Below are 12,500 nucleotides of genomic sequence, written 5' to 3'. Positions count from 1 at the left end.
TAACATGTGACCTGGTTCTGTCTCCATCAGGACTGTATTGTAATGTAACATGTGACCCGGTTCTGCTCCATCAGGACTGTATTGTAATGTAACATGTGACCTGGTTCTGTCTCCATCAGGACTGTATTGTAATGTAACATGTGACCCGGTTCTGCTCCATCAGGACTGTATTGTAATGTAACATGTGACCTGGTTCTGCTCCATCAGGACTGTATTGTAATGTAACATGTGACCTGGTTCTGCTCCATCAGGACTGTATTGTAATGTAACATGTGACCTGGTTCTGTCTCCATCAGGACTGTATTGTAATGTAACATGTGACCCGGTTCTGCTCCATCAGGACTGTATTGTAATGTAACATGTGACCTGGTTCTGCTCCATCAGGACTGTATTGTAATGTAACATGTGACCTGGTTCTGTCTCCATGAGGACTGTATTGTAATGTAACATGTGACCTGGTTCTGTCTCCATCAGGACTGTATTGTAATGTAACATGTGACCCGGTTCTGTCTCCATCAGGACTGTATTGTAATGTAACATGTGACCTGGTTCTGTCTCCATCAGGACTGTATTGTAATGTAACATGTGACCTGGTTCTGCTCCATCAGGACTGTATTGTAATGTAACATGTGACCTGGTTCTGCTCCATCAGGACTGTATTGTAATGTAACATGTGACCTGGTTCTGTCTCCATCAGGACTGTATTGTAATGTAACATGTGACCTGGTTCTGCTCCATCAGGACTGTATTGTAATGTAACATGTGACCTGGTTCTGTCTCCATCAGGACTGTATTGTAATGTAACATGTGACCTGGTTCTGTCTCCATGAGGACTGTATTGTAATGTAACATGTGACCTGGTTCTGTCTCCATCAGGACTGTATTGTAATGTAACATGTGACCTGGTTCTGCCTCCATCAGGACTGTATTGTAATGTAACATGTGACCTGGTTCTGCTCCATCAGGACTGTATTGTAATGTAACATGTGACCTGGTTCTGTCTCCATCAGGACTGTATTGTAATGTAACATGTGACTTGGTTCTGTCTCCATCATGACTGTATTGTAATGTAACATGTGACCTGGTTCTGCCTCCATCAGGACTGTATTGTAATGAAACATGTGACCTGGTTCTGCCCCATCAGGACTGTATTGTAATGTAACATGTGACCTGGTTCTGTCTCCATCAGGACTGTATTGTAATGTAACATGTGACCTGGTTCTGCCTCCATCAGGACTGTATTGTAATGTAACATGTGACCTGGTTCTGCTCCATCAGCACTGTATTGTAATGTAACATGTGACCTGGTTCTGCTCCATCAGGACTGTATTGTAATGTAACATGTGACCTGGTTCTGCTCCATCAGGACTGTATTGTAATGTAACATGTGACCCGGTTCTGCTCCATCAGGACTGTATTGTAATGTAACATGTGACCTGGTTCTGCTCCATCAGGACTGTATTGTAATGTAACATGTGACCCGGTTCTGCTCCATCAGGACTGTATTGTAATGTAACATGTGACCTGGTTCTGCTCCATCAGGACTGTATTGTAATGTAACATGTGACCCGGTTCTGTCTCCATCAGGACTGTATTGTAATGTAACATGTGACCCGGTTCTGCTCCATCAGGACTGTATTGTAATGTAACATGTGACCTGGTTCTGTCTCCATCAGGACTCCAAGTGGGTGGAGGAGAAGCAGCTCTTCATGCGGAGGAATCAGGAACTGTTAGACAAGGTGGGTCTGCGTATGACCTCACAGGCTGGAGGGATTAAACACGCCTTCCTCTTATTTTGTTCTTAACTCAATCTGTGCCAACAACGAGTATATACGTGTTTGCTCGCCATGCGTTGAACGCCAACCATGTATATACAGTATACGTTATTTGGTCCGTTTTCCTTTTTTTCCGATTTTAATATTCTATTCAATGTCACTGACCTGTATGTTGCCGTTAACACATGAACTGCCACGCTTCTATCCATCAATGTAGGCTCACTGCCACCAGTCTAAGCCTATGGAGATGTTCACCTTCTTTGCAGGGCTATAACTTTTTAAATTGTATTGCTAAATTGACATTACTATGGCCCATTCAACATCGATTATCTATCGTTCAGGATGTAGGAACGTTATACTTTTTCATTCATAGATTCTTCCAAAAATACCTTCTAGAATATAAATATGTTTTTATCGTTTTCTGCAGTAATTCATAGAACGTGAGTTATAGGCATAAACGCATATATAGATTATCAACTGCCGTTTGTTGCCGATACAGGCTATATTAAAAATTCAACGGTACATGATCGTATACGTTATGATTCATCATGCGCGAATGAAAGGGGGGGGGGGTGTCGTTTATAATTCTGTGATCGTCAGTAAATGCTTTATGTAGTATTGGTGATATATTGATCAGAGCTGTTTGCAGTGAAAAGAATAAACAATCAAGCTGAAAGTAACGTTACTGTCCTCTTACCGTTTGCCGATGACACTGGAGGAAAAAGATCCCACTTATTTGACGTCGATCGACTAGATCCATTTTTCCGGTTTGTATGGCGCAATAAACGCCCGAATCATATCGATTATTGAGTTATGGCGGCGGTATTGAGGCGTTGCACTGTTGTGCAGAGTCCCACTGTATCAGCAGAGGCTGGGTGACACATCCCTAGTCTGTATGCAAATGACTTGAGCGAGAATGCGCATTTGAGTTTAAGAATGAGTGGGATTCATCATTCAACACACCTGGGTAAGAACAGATTTGGACGTTAAGAACGGGTTGATGAATGCGGTGGTGGATTTTCTTATTTGTTCTCTTTAAGAAAAAAAATATATATAAGAAAAATAATAAGAGAGTATTGGTGAATGAGGCCCATTGTTTTTCAATCTTGTTGCATTTTTAACAGAAGGTATGTTGACATAAAATAAACATAAACTTTTATTGTTGTAAAAAAAATAACGAAATTATGACTATTAGCCCTTTGATCTCTATACCCCTGAATATCAACAAGATCAAACCGTTTCAGTTCCAATCTGCTTCCTTTGAAATATTGCATAATACACATACTATTATTGGCCCGTCGATCACAGCTACTCTGATTGGCCTGTCAGTCACATCTAGCTGCTCTGATTGACTGATTTGGCCTGTCAGTCACATCTAGCTGCTCTGATTTGCCCGTCAGTCACATCTAGCTGCTCTGATTGGCCCGTCAGTCACATCTAGCTGCTCTGATTGGCCCATCAGTCACATCTAGCTGAGTGGTGATCACCGGCAGTGTAGGCCTACATTGAGTCAAGTATCTATAGTGTCTAGTGAACAGAATGCCACGCCCCCTCAGCCTACTGAGAGTTAATCATCTATAGTGTCTAGTGAACAGAACACTTATAACAACAAATAAAGATATACACCTGAAGCTGAGAAAAATTATACTCATGACAATACAAGATCCCGCCTCTCCTTTTGTTCCTCTCCCGGTTAATTCTGACGTGTCTGTGTGTTTGTGTGTTTTGTGTCCAGGTAGAGAAGACGGACACGGAGTCTTATCGGCTGCAGAACGAGCTACAGGACTCCAGAGACCAGAACGAACTCTTGGAGTTCAGGATACTGGAACTAGAGGTGAGGCCAGATCTCCTGTTGAATATATGAATATTATATTGAATATCAATATGCACCGGGTTCAAATGAAACCTTTCTGACGACTGAGCGTATAGAAAAGTCTTTATCAGCGTTATATAGAGGAGTTATCTCTCTTTTTCTTTTGTCTTGCGTTTCGTGTTCCCTCTGGTTTTATTCAAAGCTGTGGTGTGTAATAATAAAGGTTAACAGATGTATTAATATCTGAAAGTGATAAATGCGAACGGCACGTTTATATTATGCATGTAAACAAATGATAGTGTAAGTTGAAGGATGTGTGTTATATGAAATGGAAGCGGATACGGACCACTAGCCTGTAGCTTAAACCTCCGGGAGAGGTGTTTTTGGCCAACAGCTAGGCTAGCCGGTCCGTATCCACCTCCATTAATTTGTGCTAAGCTAGGCTAACATGCAGCCGGATAGCTTTCTACTGAACGCACAGAGAGGAAATTGGTGTCTTATCTTCTAGTCTGATATATATTCCGGTAAGCACATTTCCCATAATGTTGGTGTGAACAGACATAAATACACAGGGGTTGATGACTGATTGACGACAGCTGGGGCTGATGACACTGCGTGTGAGGGCCGAGGGTGTCTGCAGGACTGATGTGAAAACACAAGAGGGAGAGAGAGAGAGAGAGAGAGAGAGAGAGAGCGAGAGAGAGAGAGAGAGACAGAGAGAGAGAGAGAGAGAGACAGAGAGAGAGAGAGAGACAGAGACACACACACATGTATTTCCTTTAAATCACCTTACCGTGTAGACTCCGTTGACTTGGACGCAGGCTTTTGGCACCCTGGCTATGGGTTCCCAACCCCTTCTAGGATATCATCAGTGTTGTTGACCTGTTTAAGTAAATCAGTACCACCTCCCAGAAGAAAGTCGGAGTCATTGCCAAAATCTGCAGCCCCTCCTCTTTGCTCTGGTGTCGTGTAGTCGGTTGATGGATGACCCACTTAGCAGAGCGGATAACACACTGAAGCTTGTCCTCAGAGCAGGAGGATTCGGGGCAAAGCCAGACTGATGGTGAATGTGAGGATGATTTTAATAATTGGGGACTGTGTATGTTTTCCCCCATGTTATGATGTCATCGGCCCTCATCTACCACGCAATGCAAAGCACCGAACACATCCGTGTTTGCTGTTAGCTAGCATCAGCGTTAGATAGCTGTTGAATGTAGTGCTAATGTCAGCTACGGTCTTTGCTTAACACTAGCTACTAGGCGTTGGTTTTAAGATTTGGCAGCTGACATAGCAGCTCAGATGTTTGGTAGCAAACATTAGCACCAATGCTTGCTAACAGCAGGAGAGAACGACACACGCTTTGCATTGTGGGGTAGATTAGGAGGACTGATCACCTTGTGCTGGACGTTGTCCCTCCATCTGAGGCTGCTGCTGCTGCTGCTGGTGGACCCTTGCGATTAGAATGACTCTGCTGAGTTCACAATTGAGCCAAATGCTTTTTTGGCCAGACCCGGAGGGTGACCGAGTGACTGACTCACTGACTCACTGATTGGCTGACTCACCATTGTTGAAACACGCATGCGTGAGTGACGTGGCTGTGTCTGGCTTAATTAGGCTTGCCTCGTCTCGTCTGGACAGAAGTACCTTCTTGGTTGGGTGCCTGTATAGTTGGCTTCCTGTGTTACGTGCCAACAATTGATTGATTTCCGTAAAGAACGCAAATAATCACACTGTAACCTGTAGATGATATTGAATATGTCTGACACCTTTTTAATGCATTAACTTCATAGATCTTCTGAAAACACTGATTGATTCATTTCTAACACACACACACACACACACACACACACACACACACACACACACACACACACACACACACACACACACACACACACACACACACACACACACACACACACACACACACACACACACACACACAAATACACACAATTCTCCCAGCACATGTAGGTCAGTGACGTGCTGTGCATGATAATTCAAGGCCTGCTGCCTACTGCCCATCACTGCTATAATTATTTACTGTTTACTCCACCACTCAGCCAGACAGCTGGTCACTCAGCTACACAGACAGACAGTTAGACAGACAGGCACCTCAGTCAGTCTGGCAGTCAGTCTGTCAGTCTGGTATTCAGGTAGCTGAGCTCTCCGTGCCGAGCAGACAGTGGTCTTTGTGTTCTCACTTCTCACTGTGCTGCAGTGCAGATGCTGCAATAAGCCCTGCAGGGAATGGGGGCGCCCCCTAGTGGGCACAGAGGAGAACGTGCCACTCAGTGTGCCCGCCCACCACACAACTTGAAAGGGCTTTTCCTATAGTATCACCGTAATCTTTTTTTTTTGTCCACTACACAACGGCTACCAACGGATGATGCTAATGCTGATGCTTTTATGTGTGAACGGTGCATGAGGCTAAACACTGTCACTGGAATGTCCAAAATGATACAAACACATCAACCTTCTGAGTCGCATGCACCAAACTAACATTGATTTCCATGACAACACTATCAAACATTGTATGGCGGTCATTTTATTCTATCTATCTATCTATCTATCTATCTATCTATCTATCTATCTATCTATCTATCTATCTATCTATCTATCTATCTATCTATCTATCTATCTATCTATCTATCTATCTATCTATCTATCTATCTATCTATCTATCTATCCATCTATCCATCTATCTATCTATCTATCTATCTATCTATCTATCTATCTATCTAGATATATCTATCTATTTAACTATCTATTATCAAACATCAGGACGCAATAGGTATTTTCTAGAGTGCCCTGCTTACATGAAAAGTCTCACGGAGGAGTTTCATCATCAGTGTTTGTCTGATTGATTGACATGTCCACGTTGCTCTGCAGGAGCGCGAGAGGAGATCCCCTCCATTCAACCACCTGAGGATGCATCCGTTCTCAGAGGGGGTCAGCGCTCTGCAGATCTACTGTATGAAGGAAGGGGTCAAGGTACGCCTCTCTTACAGACGATCATATCTATTTGCTTGTTATTAAATATCCAATACCACAGCAGGAAGACTCTCTTACGTTGGTATCATGATGTCAGTTGAAACGAAAGCTGGAATGAGAACCATGTTGAACGTCATTTAATTTCGCCAGCCCGACAGTGTGAAGACCATTTAGACTCAACCATTCATTTAGTTCTCATTGAAATTAATTTGCACGTGGTTGAGTTATTTCAAATTAACTTTAGTTAATGCACCTTTAAATAGTATTTACAAATACTATACCTTTAAATGGTTCCTTACATGCTAACGGTGCTTTTCCTGTCTCAACAGGATGTCTGCATACCTGATCTCATCAAGCTTCTCGACATCCTGGGCGATAATGGAGTAAGTTGGACAGGATTGTATAACTCAATATATGAACAGTGGTACAAACAGTACCCCTCTTGTGTGGATAATTACAAATACGATTTCCCTCCCTTTGTGCAGAACTTACGGAACGAGGAACAAGTGGCCATTATTCAAGCTAGCACTGTTTTATCGCTTGCTGAAAAGGTAAAGTTTCACATTTCAAGTTTTGTTTTACTTGTCACATATGAGGTACATGTACATTACAGTGAAATGCTTGGTTCTGTATGAGCCCCTGAGATTGTGTGTGTCTATCAAGCAATCCCCCCCCAGATCATAGTACCAGGGAACCTTCTTCAACATTGCCTGTTTTCTCTTGTTTGTTTCTGTTTGGTTGTTCACCCTCCTCCAGTGGATCCAGCAGATTGAAGGCACGGAGGCAGCGCTGCACCAGAAGATGATCGACCTGGAGATGGAGATGGTGAGTCACGTCAGCCTTGTAGAGGTAGCGTGCGCTCAAACATCAGGACAAATCGCAGTGTTAAAAGAAACAATAATCCATGGTGGATTATTATAGACAGCCAGATGACTGAAGATAGACTGGCCTAAGCATAGCAAGCTGGACCTGCCTCCAAAGCTGTAGGGTAAATGGTAAATGGTGCATTTATATAGTAGCTTTTATCCAAAGAAAGCGCTTTACAATTTGTTCCTCACATTTGACCCATTCACTCACACATTCACACACCGACGGCGGAGGGGACCATGCAAGGTGCCAACCTGCTCATCGGGAGCAGTTAGGGGTTAAGTGTCTTGCTCAAGGACACTTCGACACACTGCCGGAATCAAACCGGGAACCTCTGGATTACCAAACGACTGCTCTACCTCCCGAGCCACTGGTGCCCATGTAGGGTGTTGGTCTAGCGTGCTGCAGTTTTAGCTGGCTGGTTTAGCAGAAACGGGAAAATCCACCCTAAAATAGAATTCACATGTGTGATTTTAGTGAACATCAGAGAGACAGGACTAGTGATGATGTCATCACGAGATAAAACCTGGAGCAGCTCTATAGACGAGTGTAGTGGAAGAACTCCCAGGACACTATGACAGTAGCCATGGTGATTTTACTGAGATATGGCAACATTTTCTGATTTAGAGTTGTACGCCTTAATTATTTGTACGTAATAACTCAAACTAAACTTATTTGAACATCGGACACTAATTAAGTGTCAGTGGACCAACTCCAAAAAGTGTCACTTGATAACATCACAGATTCAAGTCTCGATGATCATCAGCTATGATCTCAACGATCCCAAGGGGAAATGAAGTCTGTCACTAGTTCAATAGTTTGTAATTCACCCATATACCACAATTTATTTTGCACATATTCTCACACATATCCGTGTTGCACACATTAGTAACCTACCTGAGTGTAGTAGCCTACCTGAGTGTAGTAGCCTACCTGAGTGTAGTAACCTACCTGAGTGTAGTAGCCTATCTGAGTGTAGTAGCCTACCTGAGTGTAGTAGCCTACCTGAGTGTAGTAGCCTACCTGAGTGTAGTAGCCTACCTGAGTGTAGTAACCTACCTGAGTGTAGTAGCCTATCTGAGTGTAGTAGCCTACCTGAGTGTAGTAGCCTACCTGAGTGTAGTAACCTACCTGAGTGTAGTAGCCTACCTGAGTGTAGTAACCTACCTGAGTGTAGTAACCTACCTGAGTGTAGTAGCCTATCTGAGTGTAGTAGCCTATCTGAGTGTAGTAACCTACCTGAGTGTAGTAGCCTACCTGAGTGTAGTAGCCTACCTGAGTGTAGTAGCCTACCTGAGTGTAGTAACCTACCTGAGTGTAGTAGCCTATCTGAGTGTAGTAGCCTACCTGAGTGTAGTAACCTACCTGAGTGTAGTAGCCTACCTGAGTGTAGTAACCTACCTGAGTGTAGTAGCCTACCTGAGTGTAGTAGCCTACCTGAGTGTAGTAGCCTACCTGAGTGTAGTAGCCTACCTGGTTGCCTACTGTATTGGTCACGCCGATAAAGTATCTTTTAATTTGAAGGTTTAAAATCTGTATTTTATCAATTCATATAAAAAACTCAATTAATTGGCAGAAGGCTGAATATGAATATTTATTTATTGTACAGGAGATGTTCTGTAAGCAGAAAGGATATCTAGAGGAGGAGCTAGACTACAGAAAACAGGCCCTGGACCAGGCCTATATGGTAAGATGTGTGTGTGTGTGTGTGTGTGTGTGGGTGAGAGAGAGAGAGAGTTTATGTATGCATTGTTGTGTATCCATGTGTGTGAGCATGTTTGTATACTATATGTGTCTGGGATTGTTTGTGTGTGTTTATGGGGTTGTCTGTGTATATCTGTGTTTATATGCGTGTGTTTGGGTATGTATGTGAGTGTGTGTGTTTATGGGTTTGTCTGTGTACATCTGGTTTTCCCTGTTTGTCTGATAAGGAGTAATTTACAGCCCCATTCATCTCATTCCCCGTCTGTAGCAAATCCAGGAACTAGAAGCCACGCTCTACAATGCACTGCAGCAGGACAAGGTACGTACACTGTATTCAACTGTACGTGTTCCAAGAGTTAAACAACAGTCGTCTCCAGTTCCCAACACACACCTTGCAAACGCTTCAAAGACAGAACCCACCCCAGTCCTTAAACCAGCTGTCTGTATGCTAATCATAACAGGACGGCTGTTTCAATTGCAAATCACCATGTGGCGCCATTCATTTAAATGTACATTTAGTCATTTAGCTGATGCTTTTATCCAAAGCGACTTATCAATTGTGAAATGTTTCTACATTAAAAGATGCGTTAGGAACTGGAGGCTACTTTATGTCAATATCGTTTCAAACCCCCTATGTGGTAATGTATATAACTATGTGGTAATGTATATAACTATGTGGTAATGTATATAATTATGTGGTAATGTATATAACTATGTGATCATGTATATAACTATATGGCAATGTATATAACTATATGATCATGTATATAATTATGAGGTAATGTATATAACTATGTGGCAATGTATATAACTATGTGTAGTGCATATAACTATGTGGTAATGGATATAACTATGTGGTAATGGGTATAACTATGTGGTAGTGCATATAACTATGTGGTAATGGATATAACTATATGATAATGTATATAATTATGAGGTAATGTATATAACTATGTGGTAATGTATATAACTATGTGGTAATGTATATAACTATGTGGTAATGTGTATAATTATGATGTAATGTATATAACTATGTGATAATGTATATAACTATATGATAATGTATATAACTATATGATAATGTATATAACTATATGATAATGTATATAACTATATGATAATGTATATAACCGCTTGGACAGCTTGGACCTCTTGGACCCAAGTGTATTTCCTGTCAGCTGTTGATATTAACAAACACTGGAACAGGAAATAATGTTTACGTCGTCGAGCTGAAACCATCTGCTCGTATCCTTGACGCCACTGCTGGCCAAAAAGAATGACTTATTTTCTCAACCCAGTGAATCACATGACTCACGGCCCTTGAACCTTGACCCCTGTTGCTCCAGGTGATAAAGTACGGCGAGCCCCTGGACGAGTGCCAGAGGGACGAGCTGCGGACGGCGGTGGAGAAGCTGAGGAGACAGATGCTGAGGAAGAGCCGCGAGTACGACTGCCAGATCCTCCAGGAGAGGATGGAGCTGCTGCACCAGGCGCACCAGGTGTGTGTGTGTGTGTGTGTGTGTTGCGTGCGTGCGTGTGTGTGTGTTTTTTGGCACATCCATAATGTCCACGCGTACTAAGGCCACAATCCTTATGATGCACCTTGCATACAGAACGTCCTCAGAGAGGTCAGGACAGTTTCAACTAGAATCAGGCATGGATGACCTGTTTGTGTTCAACTCTTCCCCAACATAAGCTTGTAGAGGAAGCTATACCTCAAACAAACCCACAACCTCACACCAGAGGGCGCCGTCCTCATGGATTTCCACTGAGCCTGGTCGCCGCAGCCTTGCGTGTCTAGTCCTGAAGTAACAGCTGGTGCAGCCAGGCCACTGCGAGGACAAAGCTGCTGCCATGACCACCGGTCATGTTCTGTCACTCTGAGCAGCCCTCTATTCAGTAACTCTTAACCAAAAGCATCAATAATTTAATAATAATTGATAATTACTTACTCACTTTGTACTCTGCAATTCTCAGATATGTTTTCTAATACCTACCGTATACCTGCATAGTGCCTAGCAGGTCCCAGCATATAGACTTGTTATGATTCATAAACACTGTATAGAGGCATACAGAATTTATAGGGTTATTTTACATTTACATTTAGCTGACGCTTTTATCCAAAGCAACTTACAAGTTCTGTGCAACAAGTCAGCAGAAAGGGTACAACTCTGGCAGTGACATAGTTTGTCAAACAGTGTTGAACTTGAGTGCTACAGAGTAGACTAGAGTGCAAGGTAGATTCCTTAGTAGCAGAGTGCATTTCAAATATTGATTATTTTCATACAGTTAACTTACAGCATACACATAACAATATGATAACTGGCCTACTTTGAATACGCATCTAACATGATTGTAAAAACGGGGGTCTAAAGATGAATTGGCTATAGATGCACTAAAAGCTATGTTCAGACATTCTGAGGAATGAGGCTGAACTTGGCTTTTGAAGTTTGTCCCCGTTTCTCTCTTTCTTTTGATAACTTTTTCTTTGACTGAGTGGGAGGTTTTGATACCATCCAGGAAAGCAACGTTGCCTTTCTCATATCGTCTTTCCTCCTCCTCTCTGTTGCTGTTTTTCAGAGGATCCGTGACTTGGAGGATAAGACAGACATCCAGAGGAGACAGATAAAGGACCTGGAGGAGAAGGTAGGTTCGCTGCCAAGCGGGTCCATTCAGCGTTACTATAGGGGGACGTCACGTTTCACAAAACGCAGCTGTACAGGACTGGCTCGAGATCATCTCTCGGTTTATAGATCTGACTGGCAGTATGTTGACCATATAAGCCTCCCACAATTTCAGTCGGAATTCTACTCCCCTTTCACTCCCTTTTTTTTACATTTTCAAAATCGCCTTTCCATCGGGTGACCAATGACAACAGGTCTTCCAGCTAGCAGGCTGCACTCTCATGATGGATAACTTAGACGAAGAAACATTCCTCCCCCAGTGTTATTCTGCGAGGTGCCTTCTGGGCCTAGCGCCGCCCTAGACTGTTGTGCTTGGTTTGAGAAATACAAGCAACCCGGAGTGTTTCTTTTTTCCGCTAGTGCATAATGATAATGAGTGCTTTCCTGCGCTGGCACATAGCGGTCAGATGCGGTGCGGAGATCGGCCTGGTAAAGACTATGAAACAAACATTATGAAAGTGGCCCAAATCAGAATTGAAAAGATCAAAGATTCCATGTGATTTGTGCTGTTGTGAGAAAGAATCAGATCTGAGGCACATATGAGCAAATAAATCAAATTTGGACCACGTTGGTCTGCAGTCTGAATGTAGCCTGACGCCCTTCACAGCAGCTACAGTACAGGGTTCTCGTGTTGCTCTCGAGGCAGCAGTGGACTTCTGGGAG

General features: G+C 42.9%; 1 protein-coding gene across 2 annotated transcripts in view; it reads left to right on the top strand.

Moving 5' to 3' along the window:
• jakmip2 (janus kinase and microtubule interacting protein 2) overlaps positions 1-12,500 on the top strand; it is a gene marked incomplete at both ends in the record, with an annotated part of 65,606 nt that overhangs the window by 37,273 nt on the left and 15,833 nt on the right. Inside the window, 10 exons of one of the 2 annotated variants that reach the window (XM_084320930.1) lie at positions 1,677-1,739; positions 3,511-3,609; positions 6,481-6,582; positions 6,912-6,965; positions 7,068-7,133; positions 7,339-7,407; positions 9,059-9,136; positions 9,422-9,472; positions 10,500-10,652; positions 11,734-11,799. In XM_084320930.1, coding sequence (XP_084177056.1) covers positions 1,677-1,739; positions 3,511-3,609; positions 6,481-6,582; positions 6,912-6,965; positions 7,068-7,133; positions 7,339-7,407; positions 9,059-9,136; positions 9,422-9,472; positions 10,500-10,652; positions 11,734-11,799 — 801 coding nt within the window. The remainder of the gene's footprint in view (positions 1-1,676; positions 1,740-3,510; positions 3,610-6,480; positions 6,583-6,911; positions 6,966-7,067; positions 7,134-7,338; positions 7,408-9,058; positions 9,137-9,421; positions 9,473-10,499; positions 10,653-11,733; positions 11,800-12,500) is intronic. The other variant, XM_084320931.1, reaches the window with a different exon arrangement.

The sequence above is a fragment of the Notolepis coatsorum genome (assembly GCF_963971535.1).
Source record: "Notolepis coatsorum genome assembly, chromosome: 8".
NCBI classification, from domain to species: Eukaryota; Metazoa; Chordata; class Actinopteri; order Aulopiformes; family Paralepididae; genus Notolepis; species Notolepis coatsorum.
This window is presented reverse-complemented; position numbering and strand designations above follow the sequence as displayed.